Here is a 20,154-nt window from a genome sequence, read left to right as displayed (position 1 = left end):
AGACCCTGAGCTTTCAGGGATCCCCAGACCGCGCCCCAGCCCACTAGACTGGCGTCGGTCGTGACAATGACCCACTCTGGTCTGCGGAAGCTCATTCCCTGGGACAGATGGTCCAGGGTCAGCCACCAATGGAGTGAATCTCTGGTCTTCCGATCTACTTGAATCATTGGAGACAAGTCTGTATAGTCCCCATTCCACTGTCTGAGCATGCACAGTTGTAATGGTCTTAGATGAATTCGTGCAAAAGGAACTATGTCCATTGCTGCAACCATCAACCCTACTACTTCCATGCACTGCGCTATGGAAGGACGAGGAACAGAATGAAGAACTTGACAAGTGCTTAGAAGTTTTGACTTTCTGACCTCTGTCAGAAAAATCCTAATTTCTAAGGAATCTATTATTGTTCCCAAGAAGGGAACTCTTGTCGACGGAGACAGAGAACTTTTTTCTATGTTCACCTTCCATCAGTGTGATCTGAGAAAGGCCAGAACGATGTCTGTATGAGCCTTTGCTTTTGACAGGGACGACGCTTGTATTAGAATGTCGTCCAAGTAAGGTACTACTGCAATGCCCCTCGGTCTTAGAACCGCTAGAAGGGACCCTAGTACCTTTGTGAAAATCCTTGGAGCAGTGGCTAACCCAAATGGGAGGGCCACAAACTGGTAATGCTTGTCCAGAAAAGCGAACCTTAGGAACTGATGATGTTCTTTGTGGATAGGAATATGTAGGTACTCATCCTTTAGATCCACGGTAGTCATAAATTGACTTTCCTGGAGAGTGGGTAGAATCGTTCGAATGGTTTCCATCTTGAACGATGGTACCCTGAAAAATGTGTTTAGGATCTTCAAATCCAAAATTGGTCTGAAAGTTCCCTCTTTTTTGGGAACTACAAACAGATTGGAATAAAATCCCATTCCTTGTTCCTTTATTGGAACTGGGTGTATCACTCCCATTTTTAACAGGTCTTCTACACAATGTAAGAACGCCTGTCTCTTTATTTGGTTTGAGGATAAGTGAGACATGTGGAACCTTCCCCTTGGGGGTAGTTCCCTGAATTCCAGGAGATAACCCTGAGAAACTATTTCTAGTGCCCAGGGATCCTGAACATCTCTTGCCCAAGCCTGAGCAAAGAGAGAGAGTCTGCCCCCCACTAGATCCGGTCCCGGATCGGGGGCCACTCCTTCATGCTGTTTTGTTAGCAGCGGCAGGCTTCTTGGCCTGCTTACCCTTGTTCCAGCCTTGCATCGGTTTCCAGGCTGGTTTGGGTTGTGAGGCATTACCCTCTTGCTTAGAGGATGCAGAATTAGAGGCCGGTCCGTTCCTGAAATTGCGAAAGGAACGAAAATTAGACTTATTTTTGGCCTTGAAAGGCCTATCTTGTGGAAGGGCGTGGCCCTTTCCCCCAGTGATGTCTGAAATAATCTCTTTCAATTCTGGTCCAAATAGAGTTTTACCTTTGAAAGGGATGTTAAGCAATTTTGTCTTGGATGACACATCCGCTGACCAAGACTTTAGCCAAAGCGCTCTGCGCGCCACGATAGCAAACCCTGAATTTTTCGCCGCTAATCTAGCTAATTGCAAAGCGGCATCTAAAATAAAAGAGTTAGCCAACTTAAGTGCGTGAACTCTGTCCATAACCTCCTCATATGGAGTCTCTTTACTAAGCGAGTTTTCTAGTTCCTCGAACCAGAACCACGCTGCTGTAGTCACAGGAACAATGCACGAAATAAGTTGTAGAAGGTAACCTTGCTGTACAAAAATCTTTTTAAGCAAACCCTCCAATTTTTTATCCATAGGATCTTTGAAAGCACAACTATCTTCGATAGGAATAGTAGTGCGTTTGTTTAGAGTAGAAACTGCCCCCTCGACCTTAGGGACTGTCTGCCATAAGTCCTTTCTGGGGTCGACCATAGGAAATAATTTCTTAAATATAGGGGGGGGAACAAAAGGTATGCCGGGCTTTTCCCACTCCTTATTTACTATGTCCGCCACCCGCTTGGGTATAGGAAAAGCGTCGGGGTGCACCGGAACCTCTAGGAACTTGTCCATCTTGCATAATTTCTCTGGAATAACCAAGTTGTCACAATCATCCAGAGTAGATAACACCTCCTTAAGCAGTGCGCGGAGATGTTCTAATTTAAATTTAAATGTCACAACATCAGGTTCAGCTTGTTGAGAAATTTTTCCTGAATCTGAAATTTCCCCATCTGACAAAACCTCCCTCATGGCCCCTTCAGATTGGTGTGAGGGTATGACAGAACAAATATCATCAGTGCCCTCCTGCTCTTCAGTGTTTAAAACAGAGCAATCGCGCTTTCTCTGATAAGTAGGCATTTTGGATAAAATATTTGCTATGGAGTTATTCATTACAGCCGTTAATTGTTGCATGGTAATAAGCATTGGCGCACTAGATGTACTAGGGGCCTCCTGTGTGGGCAAAACTGGTGTAGACACAGTAGGAGATGATGTAGTATCATGTTTACTCCCCTCATCTGAGGAATCATCTTGGGCAATTTCATTATCTGTGGCAGTACTGTCCTTACTTTGTTTGGACGCTATGGCACAATTATCATATAAATTTAAATGGGGAGACACATTGGCTTTCATACATATAGAAAATAGCTTATCCAAAGGCACAGACATGTTAAACAGGCTTAAACTTGTCAACAAAGCACAAAAAACGTTTTAAAACAAAACCGTTACTGTCTCTTTAAATTTTAAACAGAAAACATTTTATTACTGAATATGTGAAAAAGTATGAAGGAATTGTTCAAAAATTACCAAAATTTCACCACAGTGTCTTAAAGCATTAAGAGTATTGCACACCAAATTTCAGAGCTTTAACCCTTAAAATAACGGAACCGGAGCCGTTTACAAATTTAACCCCTATACAGTCCCAGCTATAGCCTTTGCCGAGACCCAACCAAGCCCATAGGGGAATACGATACCAATTGACGCCTTCTAGAAGCTTTTCCAGCAAATTTCAGATCCTCACACATGCATCTGCATGCCCTGCTCTCAAAAAACAACTGTGCAGTAATGGCGCGAAAATGAGGCTCAGTCTACAACTAGGAAGGCCCCCTGACTGGAAAAGGTGTCTAACATAGTGCCTGCCGTTTAATAAACGTTCCCCAAGTTTATAAATGCGAATTGTCAGCATAAATATGAATAAAATGCCCAAATAAAGCAATCGATTTAGCACATAAAAATGTCTACCAGTTTTTTAGCCCATATTAAGCCCTTTATTCTGTTTGTTTGACTAAGAAAATGGCTTACCGGTCCCCATGAGGGGAAATGACAGCCTTCCAGCATTACATGGTCTTGTTAGAAATATGGCTAGTCATACCTTAAGCAGAAAAGTCTGCTAACTGTTTCCCCCAACTGAAGTTACTTCATCTCAACAGTCCTATGTGGAAACAGCAATCGATTTTAGTTACTGTCTGCTAAAATCATCTTCCTCTCACAAACAGAAATCTTCATCCTTTTCTGTTTCAGAGTAAATAGTACATACCAGCACTATTTTAAAATAACAAACACTTGATACAAGAATAAAAACTACATTTAAACACCAAAAAACTCTTAACCATCTCCGTGGAGATGTTGCCTGTGCAACGGCAAAGAGAATGACTGGGGTGGGCGGAGCCTAGGAGGGACTATATGGCCAGCTTTGCTGGGACACTTTGCCATTTCCTGTTGGGGAAGAGATATCCCACAAGTAAGGATGACGCTGTGGACCGGACACACCAATGTTGGAGAAATAGATTTTCTAAATATTCGCATAAAACAAAATGGCTGCCAGATCATATGATATACAGCCTCCATATTATGCACAATAATTGTCACCATAGATGTCAATAAACATGGCAAAAATAAAGCATTTTTGTAAAACGGTTTTTGTTTTATTATTAATTTAAAAATATAGTTAAGCGTTTTTGAACAATTCAAAGTGGCTGCCAAACCACATGACCTATCAACTTCTCTTGAAGAAATCTGAATATTAGTCATCAGATAACTCTGTAAACAAAATTTCAAGTCTGTGCCATAAGCGGTTTCGGAGAAGAAGATTTTTGTAGTTTTTAAAAAACGCGCATACGAAACAACATGGCCGCCAAGCTATGCATTGTATGGCTTTCAAATTGCACATACTAATGCTCACTATAGACCTCTACAATTTGCAGAAGTTTTATGAAAATTTGCAAATGTTTTATTTCACGAAGGCGACTGCGCAGTGCAAATTTTTACTGCAATATTGCCTTTAGGGGTCATGACTATGTGTATTCATTTCACTTAGCGGTTGCAGAGAAGAAGATGTTTAAAGATGTTCGCACAATTCAAAATGGCAGCTAGGTCATGTGACTAAATCACTTCTCTTGAACAAACTTTATTTTAGGTCAGTACAGCAGTACACACAGCAAGTTTCACAGCTGTAACATAAGCGGTTCTGGAGAAGAAGATTTTCAAGCGGTTGTCGAAATTTGTCGCAAAAAGCAATATGGCTGCTAGATCACATGACCTATGAGATTTGTTTTGCATAGGATTATGCACAGTATAGATCTTTAGCTTAGTGCCAAGTTTCATGAGTTTTTGAGTTATGCTGTTGTTTTTATAAGCAATTGAAAAAGTGGCGGAATAATAATAATAATAATAATAATAATAATAATAAAAAAAATAATAATCTTGACAATAACAATAGGTTGTCCTGCAACTTCGTTGCATGGCCACCTAAAAATGTGTGCCCCCTCATGAAAAAAAAATCCCCCCCCCCCCCCCATTTAATTTGTTCTGGAGCCGAGTCTGTCTTGCCATATCATGTTTCTGCCGGCTGTGAGAATTTAAGCTGCAGTGATTTCTCTCCCACTCTAGCGGTTTCATTACACAGCCTGTCCCAGTATCCTCAATTCTACAGAAATGATTTGTGCAATCAACCTTCTATTATTTATTACCCATAGGAATTTTTCTAGGTTGTAAAGGTGATTTATTTTCACTGTTACACAGCATGCCTTGCAGGAAATACGATGCAGCGGTTCGACAGTACAAACAAAGTAGTCATCCATTCCCCCTCTATTGCCCCCTGAGCACTGCCCCCTCTCATTGCAGATTGATCAATATAAATGTGTGTACAGGTCATCAGACACAGCTCATCAGATATACGTTTTCAACACCGCTACAAACTTTGATTAGCTATGTGAGTAAGCTGGTTAAAATAGCTCTGGCATAACAGGGAAGAACAAGCTTAAGGGGCGGCACATGCGCAATGCGCTTGAAGGGAGCGATAATGGACTGGCTGCACGGCCAGAATATATTCTAAGGGGCTTAGGGAAAGTAGTTTGTAAACGGACATTTAAAAAAAATATTTATAAATACAGACAGCGATCCACACAGAATGTTCAGCACTACCGTACTCAACTACTCCTGCTATTATGTTTAAAAATATATCACTTTTTTAGGTAAACTGTCCCTTTAAGTGTCATTAATTTGACAGAATAACCTTTGAGTGCCTCAGAAACTAGAGTTTTGAGTTATGGACTGAACTATGTGCTCACACATAGCTTTAACCTCTTAAGGATCGGGCATTTCAGACAAAAACTTCCCCAAAAGACCAGAGCATTTTAAGCATTTTTGCCATCACTACATTTAAACAGAAATAACATAATTTATGTAAGAACTCACCTAATAAATTAATTTCTTTCATATTGGCAAGAGTCCATCAGCTAATTACGTATGGGATATACAATCCTACCACGAGGGGCAAAGTTTTCCAAACCTCAAAATGCCTCAAAATGAATACACCCCTCACCACACCCACAATTCAGTTTAACGAGTAGCCAAGTAGTGGGGTGATAAAATAAGGAGTAAAAAAAATACAAAAAGAGATACTGGAAATATAATTGTGCTTTATACAAAAATCAGAACCACCATAAAAAAGGGTGGGCCCAATGGACTCTTGCCAATATGAAAGAAATTAATTTATCAGGTAAGTTTTTACATAAATTATGTTTTCTTTCATGTAATTGGCAAGAGTCTATGAGCTAGTGACGTATGGGATAAAAATCCACAGAAGAGTCACTAGAAAGGGAGGGATAAAATAACAACAACCATTTCCACTGAGAAATTAAATCTCCACAATAATTAAGTTTTACTCAAAAAACTTAAATCAAGAGCAGTAGAATCAAATTGAAACAGCTGCCTGAAGAACTTTTTCTACCAAAGACTGCTTCAGAAGAAGCAAATACATCAAAATGGTAAAAACAATAAAAGTATGCAAAGAAGATCAAATGACTACTTTGCAAATTTGATCAACCTAAGCTTCATTCTGAAAAAAAACAAGAAATAACGACCAAATTTAGTAGAATGAGCTGTAAATCTCTCTGAGGTGGAGCCTGCCCTGCCTCAAAATAAGCCTTGAAAAAAAAGCTTTAATCAGGATGCCAAAGAAATGGCAGAGGCTTCCTAGCCTTTTTTGGAACCAGAAAAACAGCAAATATACTAGAAGTCTTATGAAATCCTAGAAACCTTGATATAGAATTATAAAGCTCTTACCACATCCAAAGGATGTAAAAAAACTCTCAAAGAATTCTTTAGGATTAGGACACAATGAAGGAACAACAATTTCTCTACTAATGTTGTTCAAATTCACAACCTTAGGGAAAAAAAAGAAGTCCACAAAACAACTTATCTAGATGAAACAATCAGATAAGGAGACACACAAGAGAGAGCTGATAAATCAGAAACTCTTGTAGCAGAAGAGATAGTCAAAAGAAACAACACTTTCCAAGAAAGTAGATAATCTTCAAAGAAAATATAGGCTCAAAAGAAAAGAGCCTGCAAAATCTTTAAACCAAATAAGACTCCAAAAAGGAGAAATTAATAAATGAACAGGCTTGATACCAACCAAAACAGTGAATATCAGGAAGTTTAAAACAAGCTTCTAGAAAATAAAACAGAACAGAAATTTGTCCCTTCAAAAAATTTGCAGACAAACTTATCCAAACCATCCTGAAAAACTGTAAAATCTAAGGAATTCTAAAAGAATGCCAAGAGAATTTATGAGAAGAACACTATAAAATATAGGTTTTCCAAACCTGATAATACATGTTTCTTGAAACAGACTTATAAGCCTGCAACATAGCAATACAAACTGAGTCAGAGAAACCTCTATGGACTAAACACTAATCAATTTCCATACCCCCAAATTAGTAATTTGAGATATCGATGGAAAAATAGCCCCTAAAACAAGAGGGCTGGCCAAAGAGAAAGCGGCCAAGGATGGCAACCGGACATCCGAACAAGATCCACATACCAAACCTGTGAGGCCATGCTGATGCTATCAGAAACACATGGCACTGTTCCAATATGATCTTGGAAATCACCTTTGGAAGAAAAAACAGAGGCGGAAAGATGTAGTCAGGTTGCAAAACCAAGACACTGCAAATGCATCCACCATCTCCACTTGAGAATCCCTGGACCTGAAAAGGTACCTGGGAAATTGAGATAATCCACCTCCCAAATGTCTAAAATCGTAGAAAATAGACATGAGATGAATTCCATCTAAGAACGTATTCAAGATACTTCTTAATTGCTAAGGAACTATGAGTCCCTTTTGTAGATTGACATATGCCACAGTTGTGATATTGTCTGTCTGAAATAAAAAAAATTAAATGTTCTCTCCTAAAAGAGGCCAAGCCTGAAAGAGCTCTTAAAAAAATAGCACAGAGTTCTAAAATATCGATTGGAAACCTCGCCTCTTGAAGTTTCCAAACCCCTTGTGCTGTCAAAAGACCCTCAGACAGCTCCCCAACCTGTAAGACTTGCATCCATTAAGAATAGAGTCCAGGAAGGAAGAACAAAAGGAGGCCCCCTGAATAAATGATGATAGACTAATCACCAAAACAGAGAGAGTAGGGTGTTGGGATTTAAAAATATCAACTGTGATATCTAAAAACAAACCCTGTATCATTGATTCAGTATGAAAAGCAAAAAGAGATCTCAGATGAAAAACGAGCAAAGGAAACCACACCCGATGCTGCAGTTATGAGACCTAAAACTTACATGCACATAGCCACTGAAAAAAATGTTCAAGACTGTAAGTTAGACAAGCTAACACCAATTACAATGGACTTTTCTCCGACAAAGACATGAGCACAGACTCCATCTAGATGCCCAAAAAGAAGTGACCCTTGTCTGAGGAATCACGAAAATCTTAGGTAAATTAAATCCTCTAACCATGTATTGAAGAAACAAAACTTGTTGTTTCATGAGGGATTCCACAAAAAGAAAAGTCTATATATTTGAATACTGCTCTTTCATATGTATGTATTGGGTACTTGTAAAGCGCGTCTAATCCCCCGTAAGGGACTCAAGATGCTGCTCATTTAATCGACCTCGAAAGGATGAAAGGCTGAATGGACCTCGCTGGGAATCAAACCTGCAACCCTCAGGCTAATGCTCAGCCACAGTGCATTAGCATGCTGAGCTATATGTCCTGCTTTAATAAAAGAAAAGTTTAAGCTAATACCAAGACACCATGCAAATAAGGAAGCACCACAATACCCTACTGTCTGAAGACAGAAAGAAGGGCACCAAGAACTTTTGAAAAGATTCATAAAGCTGGCACTAAACCAAATGGAAAAGCGACAAATTGGTAAAGCTTAAAAGAAAAAACTCAGAATCCACAAGTGGTCTGAATGAAATAAAATATGAGGATAAACATACTGAAAAATGGAGTGGACATGAAATGACCTTAACAAAAAGGCATAATAGTCCTTATAATTGCCAACTGAAAACAAAACAGAACAAAGCAATACAATATAAAAGTCTTCAGATCCAGGAATGGACTGAATAAACCTTTCTTCTTAGGGACAAAAAATAGAATTGAATAGAAACCCAAATCCTGTTCCTGCAAAAAAAACTGGCATAATCACTCCTGAAAAAAAAAAAATCACAGAGTGTACTGAGAAAGAAAGATTCTTCCCATAGGAGGTCTCATCCTAAAAATCTATTCAAACCCGAAGAATAATATAGAATTTGGACTTAGTTCATCCAAAAACAATTTAATCTGCCCCCCCAACCAGTAGGACTGGTTTGAGAACCGCACCTTCATGCAGTCTAATAACTAGGAATTATATAGCGTTTTTCTCCCAGAAGGACACAAAAAAACGCTTCTTCAGTGCTTACACTCGGAGTTAACCAAATTAGCAGCTGATAAAAACAGTAGTTATTATTACCCAAATAAATGGTACACAATAAATTGACCTCAAAAAGCCAAAGAGCTTTATTAACCCTGCCGGGAAATGAATCTATGACCCTTGGATCTAAAACAAGCGTTTGTAGTCAGGACATTCACCAACTGATCTACATCATCGGACTAAAAGAAGGGCAGAACAAAACTCTAAACCTCCAGAAAAAGATAATAGAAATCAAACAAATTATTATCCTAACAAGAGAGAGATAGTAAAATATATTTGAAATCATAATAGATATAGTAAACATAATTAAATGAATACATCTAAAGTAAATAAAAAGAGTTATATACTTAAAGGGACACTGAACCCAATTTTTTTCTTTTGTGATTCAGATAGAGCATGCGATTTTAAGCAACTTTCTAATTTACTCCTGTTATCACATTTTCTTCCTTCTCTTGGTATCTTTATTTGAAATGCAAGAATGTAAGTTTAGATGCCGGCCCATTTCTTGCTGATTGGTAGATAAATTCATCCACCAATAAAAAAAGTGCTGTCCAGAGTCCTGAAACAAAAAAGAAGCTTAGATGCCTTCTTTTTCAAATAAAGATAGCAAGTGAACGAAGAAAAATTGATAATAGGAGTAAATTAGTAAGTTGTTTAAAATCGCATGCTCTATCTGAATCACGAAAGAAAAAATTTGGGTTCAGTGTCCCTTTAAGAATCTGAAACTGCTTATGCTAACTGTTCAACAAAGGTTGAGAGAATAGTAATGTCAGCCACAGATAAAGCTGAGCTAAAAATATAAACAGTACGTGAATATGCTCTACCAAGGTTATATTAAAATTCTAAAGAATCCTGAAAACAAGTACCAATTTCCATAGAAATAGTACAGTGCCAAGAGGGAATCAGAATAACCATTCTCTAGAATATAATACAGAGAGTGTATTGAATAGGAAAAAACATCAAAAGCAAAAATGTAAAAATCCAGATTTGAAAAGGATTAGTAACATACAGCTAGATTACGAGTTTTGGCGTTATGATTGAAAAAGCAGCGTTATGGCCCATAACACTGCTTTTTCACGAACGCTGCTATTACAAGTCTTGTAGGTAGAGGTGTACCGCACACCTTTTAACCTGTCACGCAACGTCAGTACCGCACTTTTTCAATAGGACTCCCATAGCGCTGGTATTACAAGTTTGCCTGGGAGGCCACAAAGTGAGCGGTAAACCCTATACTGACAAGATCCATACTGCCATCTGAAGTCAGCAGTTATGAGTTTTACGTTACAAAGCTGTAGCAAAAAACTCATACCTAAAGTGTTAAAAAGTACACTAACACCCATAAACTACCTATTAACTCCTAAACCGAGGCCCTCCCGCATCGGAAACACTATAATAAATGTATTAACCCCTAATCTGCCACTCCGGACATCGCCGCCACTATTAAAATGTATTAACCCCTATTCCGCCACTCCCCGACATCGTTGCCACTATAATAAACCTATTAACCCCTACACCGCCGCCCTCCCGCATCACAAACACTATTTAAATATTAACCCCTAATCTGCCGTCTGCCCACACCACCGCTATAATAAACCTATTAACCCCTAAACCGCAAGCCCCCACAACGAAATATACTTAAATAAACTATTAACCCCTAAACCGAAAGCCCCCACAACTAAATATACTAAAATAAACTATTAGCCCCTAAACCTAACTACCCCCTAACTTTATATTAAAATTACAATTTCCCTATCTTAAATTAAAACTTACCTGTCAAATTAAATAAATTAATTTTAAACTAACAATTAAACTAACTACCAATTAAATTAAGCTAAACTATACATTAAAAAAATCCTAACACTACTCTAAAAATGTAAAAAAGTATCAAAAATAAAAAAGAATTACACCCAATCTAATACCCCTCTTAAAATAAAAATAAAAACCCTAGCCTACAATAAACTACCAATGGCCCTTAAAAGGGCCTTTTGTGGGGCATTGCCTCAAAGAAATCAGCTGTTTTACCTGTAAAAAAAATACAAACACCCCCCCAACAGTAAAACCCACCAACCCCCCCAAATAAAATAACTATCTAAAAAAAAAAACTAAGCTCCCCATTGCCCTGAAAAGGGCATTTGTATGGGCATTGCCCTTAAAAGGGCATGTAGCTCTTTTACATGCCCAGACCCTAATCTAAAAATAAAACCCACGCAAAAAACTCTTAAATAAACCTAACACTAACTCCCGACGATCCACTTACAGTTATTGAAGTCCCGCTTGAAGGATCCATCCAGTCGGCAAGAAGTCTTCATACAGGCAGCCTCTTTGATCTTCATCCAGACGGCAAAGTCCTCATCCAGATGGCAAGAAGTCTTTATCCAGACGGCATCTTCTATCTTCATTCATCCGGCGCGGAGCGGGGCCATCCTGAAGACATCCGGCGCGGAGCATCCTCTTCATACGGTCGCCGCCGCAATCTGGAACTTCAAAGTGACGTCATCCAAGATTGCATTCCTATTGGCTGAAATATTTCAATCAGCCAATAGGATTAGAGTTGCTAAAATCCTATTGGCTGTTCCAAGCGCTCATTTTACCTGCAGGGTCATCCCATTTCAAAAGGTTGAGGTTTCAAAGTACAAAACCAGCAATTTAATATCCAAAAATAAACCTGAAACTGCAATTTGTCATACATTTTATACTCTGCATCTAGTATAATAAGTAATTGGAAAAACATTAAGTGAAAAACTATTTTACTGTATACTGTCCCTTTAAGAAAAACAGGGTCTGAAATAAAATACATACAGAAAGAGAAGCTCAATAACTTCTTAGCTTGTTCTATGGCGATTAACCACCTGGGAGCACTTTGACAAATTGTTTCCTGTTCGTTAAAAAGCTGTTAAAGGGACACTGAACCCAAATTTTTTCTTTCATGATTCAGATAGAGAATAACATTTTAGGCAACTTTCTAATTTACTCCTATTATCAATTTTTCTTCTTCTTTCTCTTACTATTACAGATTTGCAAAAAACAGCTTGTGCGGGCGATATGGTTGCGTTGAGCTCCATACCTCACCCAAATACAAACAGTGTTTTGACGTGCTCGTGCACAATTTCCCCATAGACATCAATGGGGAGAGCTGGCTAAAAAAAAGCCTAACACCTGCAATCGCTGAGCGTAAAGCTCCGTAACGCAGCCCCATTGATGTCTATGGGGAAAGAAAATGTATGTTTAAACCTAACACCCTAACATAAACCCAGAGTCTAAACACCCCTAACCTGCCGCCCCCGACATCGCCGACCCCTACATTACACTAATTAACCTCTAATCTGCCGCCCCCAACGTCGCTGCCACCTACATAAATTTATTAACCACTAATCTGCCGCCCCCAACATACATTTATTAACCCCTAATCTGCCACCCCCAATGTCGCCGCCACCTACCTACACTTATTAACCCCTGATCTACCGCCCCCAATGTCGCCGCCACCTACCTACACTTATTAACCCCTAATCTGCCGCCCCCAACATCGCCGCCACCTACATAAATTTATTAACCCCTAATCTGCTGCCCTCAATGTCGCCGCCGCCACTATACTAAAGTTATTAACCCCTAAACCTCTGGCCTCCCACATCACTAACACTAAATAAATATATTAACCCCTAAAACTAACCCTAAATCTAACCCTAACCCTAATGTAACCCTAACACCCCTAACTTTAACATAATTTAAATTATTCTAAATACAACCTACTATTAATAACTAAATACTTATCAGAAAAATAAACTCTAAGCTAGCTACAATATAACTAATAGTTACATTGTAGCTATCTTAGGTTTTATTTTTATTTCAAAGCTAAGTTTGTATTTATTTTTACTAGGTAGACTAGTTAGTAAATAGTTATTTACTATTTGCTACCTAGTTAAAATAAATACAAAGTTACCTGTAAAATAAAACCTAACCTGAGTTACACTAACACCTAAAATTAAAGAAATTAAATTAAAAAAATACATTTATCTAAATTACAAAAAATAATAAACACTAAATTACACAAAATAAAAAAAGAAATTATCAAAAATTAAAACGAATTACTCCTAATCTAAAATAAAAAAGCCCCCCTAAAATAAAAAAAAACCCTAGCCTACACTAAACTGCCAATAGCCCTTAAAAGGGCCTTTTGCAGGGCATTGCCCCAAAGAAATCAGATCTTTTACCTGTAAAAAAAAATACAAACAACCCCTAACAGTAAAACCCACCACCCACACAACCAACCCCCCAAATAAAATCCTATCTAAATAAACCTAAGCTCCCCATTGCCCTGAAAAGGGCATTTGGATGGGCATTGCCCTTAAAAGGGCATTTAGCTCTTTTACATTGCCCAAAACCCTAATCTAAAAATAAAACCCACCCAATAACCCTTAAAAAAAAAACTAACACTAACCCCCGACAAAGTCCTCAGAAGTCCTCATCGAAGCCGGCAAAAGTCTTCAACCAAGCAGGCAGAAGTCTTCATCCAAAGTCTTCCTCCAAGCGGGCAGAAGTCTTCCTCCAAGCGGGCAGCAGTCTTCCTCCAAGCGGGCAGCAGTCTTCCTCCAAGCGGGCAGCAGTCTTCCTCCAAGCGGGCAGCAGTCTTCCTCCAAGCGGGCAGAAGTCTTCATCCAAGCGGGCAGAAGTCTTCATCCAGACGGCATCTTCATCCACCGGCGTGGAGTGGGTTCATCTTCAAGTCATCCGGCGCAGAGCATCCTCTTCTTTCGATGGCTATTGAAGAATGAAGTTTCCCTTTAAATGACGTCATCCAAGATGGCGTCCCTTACATTCCGATTGGCTGATAGAATTCTATCAGCCAATAGGAATTAAGGGGGAAAAATTCTATTGGCTGTTGCAATCAGCCAATAGGATTGAGCTTTCATCCTATTGGCTGATCCAATCAGATTGAGCTTGCATTCTATTGGCTATTCCAATCAGCCAATAGAATGCAAGCTCAATTCAATTGGCTGATTGCAACAGCCAATAGGATTTTCCCCATTAATTCCTATTGGCTGATAGAATTCAGCCAATCGGAATGTAAGGGACACCATCTTGGATGACGCAATTTCAAGGGAAGCGTCATTCTTCAATAGCCATCGAAAGAAGAGGATGCTCCGAGCCGGATGTCTTGAAGATGGACCCGCTCCGTGCCGGATGGATGAAAATAGAAGATGCCGTCTGGATGAAGACTTCTGCCAGCTTGGATGAAGACTTCTGCCGGCTTCGATGAGGACTTCTGCCCGCTTGGATGAGGATGGATGTCCGGTCTACAAAAACTGTAAGTGGATTGTCGGGGGTTAGTGTTAGGTTTTTTTTAACGGTTTATTGGGTGGGTTTTATTTTTAGCTTAGGGTTTGGGGCAATGTAAAAAGAGCTAAATGCCCTTTTAAGGGCAATGCCCATCCAAATGCCCTTTTCAGGGCAATGGGGAGCTTAGGTTTGTTTAGATAGGATTTTATTTGGGGGGTTGGTTGTGTGGGTGGTGGGTTTTACTGTTGGGGGGTTGTTTGTATTTTTTTTACAGGTAAAAGAGCCGATTTCTTTTGGGCAATGCCCCGCAAAAAGCCCTTTTAAGGGCTATTGGCAGTTTAGTGTAGGCTGTTTTTTTTTATTTTGTGGGGGCTTTTTTATTTTGATAGGGCTATTAGATTAGGATTCATTTGTTTATATGTTTGATAATTTTTTTATTTTGTGTAATTTAGTGTTTATTATTTTTTGTAGTTTAGATAATTGTATTTTGTTAATTTATTTAATTTTATTGTAAAGTTAGGTTTTAGTGTGAGGCAGGTTAGGTTTTATTTTACAGGTAAATTTGTATTTATCTTAACTAGGTAGCTAGAAAATAGTTAATAACTATTTACCAACTAGTCTACCTAGTTAAAATAAATACAAACTTAGCTGTGAAATAAAAATAAAACCTAAGATAGATACAATATAACTATTACTTATATTGTAGCTAGCTTAGGTTTTATTTTATAGAGTAAGTATTTAGTTTTAAATAGGAATTATTTAGTTATTAATAGTAGGTTTTATTTAGATTTATTTTAATTATATTTAAGTTAGGGGGTGTTAGGTTTAGGGGTTACTAGGTTTATTATAGCGGCGGAGTGTACGGACAGCAGATTAGGGATTCATTATATTTAAATAGTGTTTTTGATGCGGGAGGGTGGCGGTTTAGGGGTTAATAATTTTATTCTAGTGGTGACGATGTCTGGGAGCGGCAGAATAGTGGTTAATCATTTTATTTTAGTGTTTGCGATGCGGGAGGGCCTCGGTTTAGGGGTTAATAGGTAGTTTATGGGTTTTAGTGTACTTTTTAACACTTTAGTTATGAGTTTTATGGTACAGCTTTGTAACGTATAACTCATAACTACTGACTTTAGATGTCGGTACAAATCTGGTCGGTATAGGCTGTACTGCTCACAAGATTTGTAATAGCAGCGGTAGGGAAAAAGCAGCGTTATACTCATAACGCAAAACTCGTAATCTAGCTGTTAGTTTATTAAAAATAAATTCCAGAATGATGGAGTTAAAATTATAACAAAGCGAATATTTTGCCTTTATTGACTGGTAATAGCTTTGTACTACCTGAACTGCTCCAGCTGGCTCCTATCAACAGCCCCCTTAAACTGTTCTGTGTTTAACATTGTGGCTAGTGGCCATTGTAGATGCGAGAAACAGGTTTCTGACTTTCTAATGTTCAAAAAAATGTAATGTTTTAGAGCATGTTGTGTTTGCAAACATTTGCCTAGATTTAGAGTTCTGCGTTAGCCGTCAAAAGCAGCGTTAAGGGCTCCTAACGCTGCTTTTGGCCGCCCGCTGGTATTTAGAGTCAGGCAGGTACAGGTCTACCGCTCACTTCCCTACCGTGATTCCAGGCTACCGCAGATCCCCTTAGGCCAATTGCGTATCCTATCTTTTCAATGGGATCTGCCTAACGCTGGTATTTGGAGTCTTGGGAGAAGTGAGCGGTAGAGCATCTACCGACAAGACTCCATAGCTTTATGGGCTAACGCGTGAATATAAAGCTCTTAACTACTGTGCTATAAAGTACACTAACACCCATAAACTACCTATGTACCCCTAAACCGAGGCCCCCCCCCCACATCGCTGCCACTCTAATAAATTTTTTTAACCCCTAATCTGCCGACCGGACATCGCCGCCATCTACGTTATACTTATGAACTCCTAATCTGCTACCCCTAACATTGCCGACCCCTATATTATATTTATTAACCCCTAATCTGCTCCCCCAACGTCGCCGATTCCTTACCTACACTTATTAACCCCTAATCTGCCGACCGGACCTAGCCGCCACTATAATAAATGTATTAACCCCTAAACCGCCGCACTCCCGCCTCGCAAACACTAGAATAAATTTTATTAACCCCTAATCTGCCCTCCCTAACATCGCCGCCACCTACCTACAATTATTAACCCCTAATCTCCCGCCCGCACCGTCGGCGCTACTATAATAAAGTTATTAACCCCTAAACATAACTCTAACACCCCCCTAACATAAATATAATTTATATTAAACTAAATAATATTGCTAAAATTAACTAAATTATTCCTATTTAAAACTAAATACTTACCTATACAATAAACCCTAATATACCTACAATATAACTAATAATTACATTGTAGCTATTTTAGGATTTATATTTATTTTACAGGCAACTTTGTATTTATTTTAAATAGGTACAATAGCTATTAAATAGTTAATAATTATTTAATAGCTACCTAGTTAAAATAAATACAAAATTACCTGTAAAATAAATCCTAACCTAAGTTACAATTAAACCTAACACTACACTATCATTAAATTAATTAAATAAATTACCTACAATTACCTACAATTAAATAAACTATTCTTTAATAAAAAAAAAAAAAAAAATTACAAAAAATAAAAAAGAATTACAAGCAGTTTAAACTAATTACACCTAATCTAAGCCCCCTAATAAAATAAAAAAGCCCCCCAAAATAAAAAATTCCCTACCCTATTCTAAAATACAAAAGTAATCAGCTCTTTTACCAGCCCTTAAAAGGGCTTTTTGCGGGGCCTTGCCCCAAAGTAATCAGCTCTTTTGCCTGAAAATAAAAATACAATACCCCCCAACATTACAAAACACCACCCACATACCCCTACTCTAACCCACCCAAACCCCCCTTAAAAAAAACCTATCACTAACCCCCTGAAGATCTCCCTACCTTGAGTCGTCTTCACCCAGCCGAGCTGAATTCTTCATCCAAGCGGAGCAAGAAGATGTCCTCCATCCAGGCGAAGTCTTGATCCAAGCGGCAAAGAAGAGGTCCTCCATCCGGGCGAAGTCTTGATCCAAGCGGCAAAGAAGAGGTCTTCCATCCGGGCGATGTCTTCTTCCAAGCGGCATCTTCTATCTTCGTTCTTCCGGATCCATCTTCATCCCGCCGACGCGGAACATCCTTCTTCACCAATGGACTAACGACGAATGACGGTTCCTTTAAGGGACGTCATCCAAGATGGCGTCCCTTCAATTCCAATTGGCTGATAGAATTCTATCAGCCAATCAGAATTAAGGTAGAAAAAAAATCTGATTGGCTGATGCAATCAGCCAATCAGATTGAAGTTCAATCCGATTGGCTGATCCAATCAGCCAATCGTATTGAACTCGTATTCTATTGGCTGTTCCGATCAGTATATTATATATTATATTTGAATGCAAGTTCAAATATAATATAGGGGTCGGCGGTGTGAGGGGCAGCAGATTAGGGGTTCATAGGGATAATGTAGGTTGCGGCGGTGTCCGGAGCGGAAGATTAGGGGTTAATAATAATATGCAGGTGTCAGCGATAGTGGGGGCGGCAGATTAGGGGTTAATAAGTGTAAGGTTAGGGGTGTTTAGACTCGGGGTTCATGTTAGGGTGTTAGGTGCAGACTTAGAAAGTGTTTCCCCATAGGAAACAATGGGGCTGCGTTAGGAGTTGAACGCTGCTTTTTTGCAGGTGTTAGGTTTTTTTTCAGCCCAAACTACCCCATTGTTTCCTATGGGGATATTGTGCACAACACGTTTTTCCAGCTTACCGCTACCGTAAGCAGCACTGGTATTGAGGGTTGAAGTGGAGCTAGCTAAGTTAGGCTCAACGCACCCTTTTTTTAGCCTAACGCAGCCCCTCAGACAACTCTAAATACCAGCGTTGTCTTAAGGGTGCGTTGGGAAAAAAAGCAGCATTAGCTACGCGGGTCTTTACCGACAAAACTCTAAATCTAGGCGTATGTTCTTAAGCTCTGCATATGGATTAAACTCATAGCTAAACTTCCACACACTGCAGCTCCATAGATAGCTACATGACCAGCATTTGACAACAACCTGCATATGGCGCTCGTAACCGTCTCACTGGCTGTTTAGTGCTCAATAGATGCAATGTGTTGTGGATCCCAAGCTGGACTTTAGCTACACGTTTAACCCCTTTGTTATAGTTGACAATGTCCTCTAGTGCAAGAAATAAATACATTTTTTTTTTTAAATGTTGTAATGAATTAGACTATTTTATGATTGCATTAGAATGTCCCTACATTGTTTTGTCTTCTAAACAAAAACATATTCCTTTTCTTTTCATGAAAACTGAGCAGTCAAATCAGAACTTGTACAGAATGTGTACAGCAGAATGTCACATTGCTTTTAATGAGGGGGAAAAAGTCAAGAACTAAATGGTTGAACAAGCAGGCATTGATATGTTTGGGCTACAGCACAACTAGGAAGATCAGAGGCTTTCTCTGTCCTGATTTATCATTCAGAGTAAAACATTTGTAACCTTTCCTAAAAAAATAAATAAATAAAATATATCCATGCCAATAAAAACACGTTAGGATTCTCTGGTATTGAGGGTTACTAATCCTGCAGCTGTTCTGATTCCCAATGTCTGTAATATTCAGTGTATAAAGTCCCTGAGTCACTGGGGAATGGAGCAATCAGCACCCAGTGCATTTGTGCAACTGTCTGTCCATTTATAGATCAGCAAGTCACACAACACAACAGCAGCAGACAAACAGCTGTGGAGTTGCATGACACTACTCTAGGAAATCAGTCTTCTAATTTTGCTATAAGAAATATACTTCTGATACACACTTTATTTAATATATGACAGAAATTATTAGCAGTCAGACATGAAATGAAAAAACAAAAATGGGGAAATATTTCATAAATAATGTATGGTTATGTGTTATATGTACCAAATGAAGCTCTTATGATAAATGGAGAAAAAAAATATTTTTCATATATTGGCCACCATTTAGATACTGCATTAAAGGGACAGTATACACTAATTTTCATATACTGTAACTGCATGTAATAGACACTACTATAAAGAATAACATGCACAGATACTGATATAAAAATCCAGTATAAAACCGCTTAGAAGCTCCCAGTTTAGCTCTGTTTAAAAGGTAGCTAGAACACCCACTTTAAGTGGGAAATAACAGACCCCCCTCCCCTTCCTCTGCTTATGAAAAGACTCTTTACACAAACAGGAGGAAGCTGGAGTAGGTATACATCAGTATTCTCCTAAAACTTTGGAGCTTGGTTAGGAGTCTGAAAATCAGAGCAATGTTATTTAAAAATAAGCAAAACTATACATTTAAAAAAATAAAATAAAAAAAAAATAAAAAAAAATGGATAGGCTGTATAAATGGATCATCTACAAAACATCTATGCAAAGAAAAATCGAGTGTATAATGTCCCTTTAAGTAAGCAAATACTGAACTATTGTACCTCAGTGCTTGCAATCACCCAGTTATTTTCAGAGTCTCGCGTCTCCGGCACCTCAGACATCCTCCTCACAGTGAAGAATCCAACTTATCCTGTATCAGAGAAGAAACAAAATGTTCTATTTTATATACTTTATATATAAGCCGAACAAGTATAGGTGGAAAATGCTTGAAATTACGAGAGAGTAATGAAAGGAA

At 38.7% G+C, this 20,154-nt stretch overlaps 1 protein-coding gene across 5 annotated transcripts in view; it reads right to left on the bottom strand.

The window, feature by feature from the left end:
• The window catches only part of LOC128650016 (phosphomevalonate kinase), a 227,400-nt gene that overhangs the window by 179,014 nt on the left and 28,232 nt on the right, over positions 1–20,154 (bottom strand). For all 5 annotated transcript variants that reach the window (XM_053703677.1, XM_053703685.1, XM_053703658.1 and 2 more), the window contains exon 2: positions 19,961–20,049. In XM_053703677.1, coding sequence (XP_053559652.1) covers positions 19,961–20,020 — 60 coding nt within the window. In that variant the 5' untranslated portion in view covers positions 20,021–20,049. The remainder of the gene's footprint in view (positions 1–19,960; positions 20,050–20,154) is intronic.

The sequence above is a fragment of the Bombina bombina genome, chromosome 1, assembly GCF_027579735.1.
Source record: "Bombina bombina isolate aBomBom1 chromosome 1, aBomBom1.pri, whole genome shotgun sequence".
NCBI lineage: Eukaryota > Metazoa > Chordata > Amphibia > Anura > Bombinatoridae > Bombina > Bombina bombina.
The sequence above is the reverse complement of the archived record's forward strand: the minus strand, read 5'-3'. Positions and strand labels throughout refer to the sequence as shown.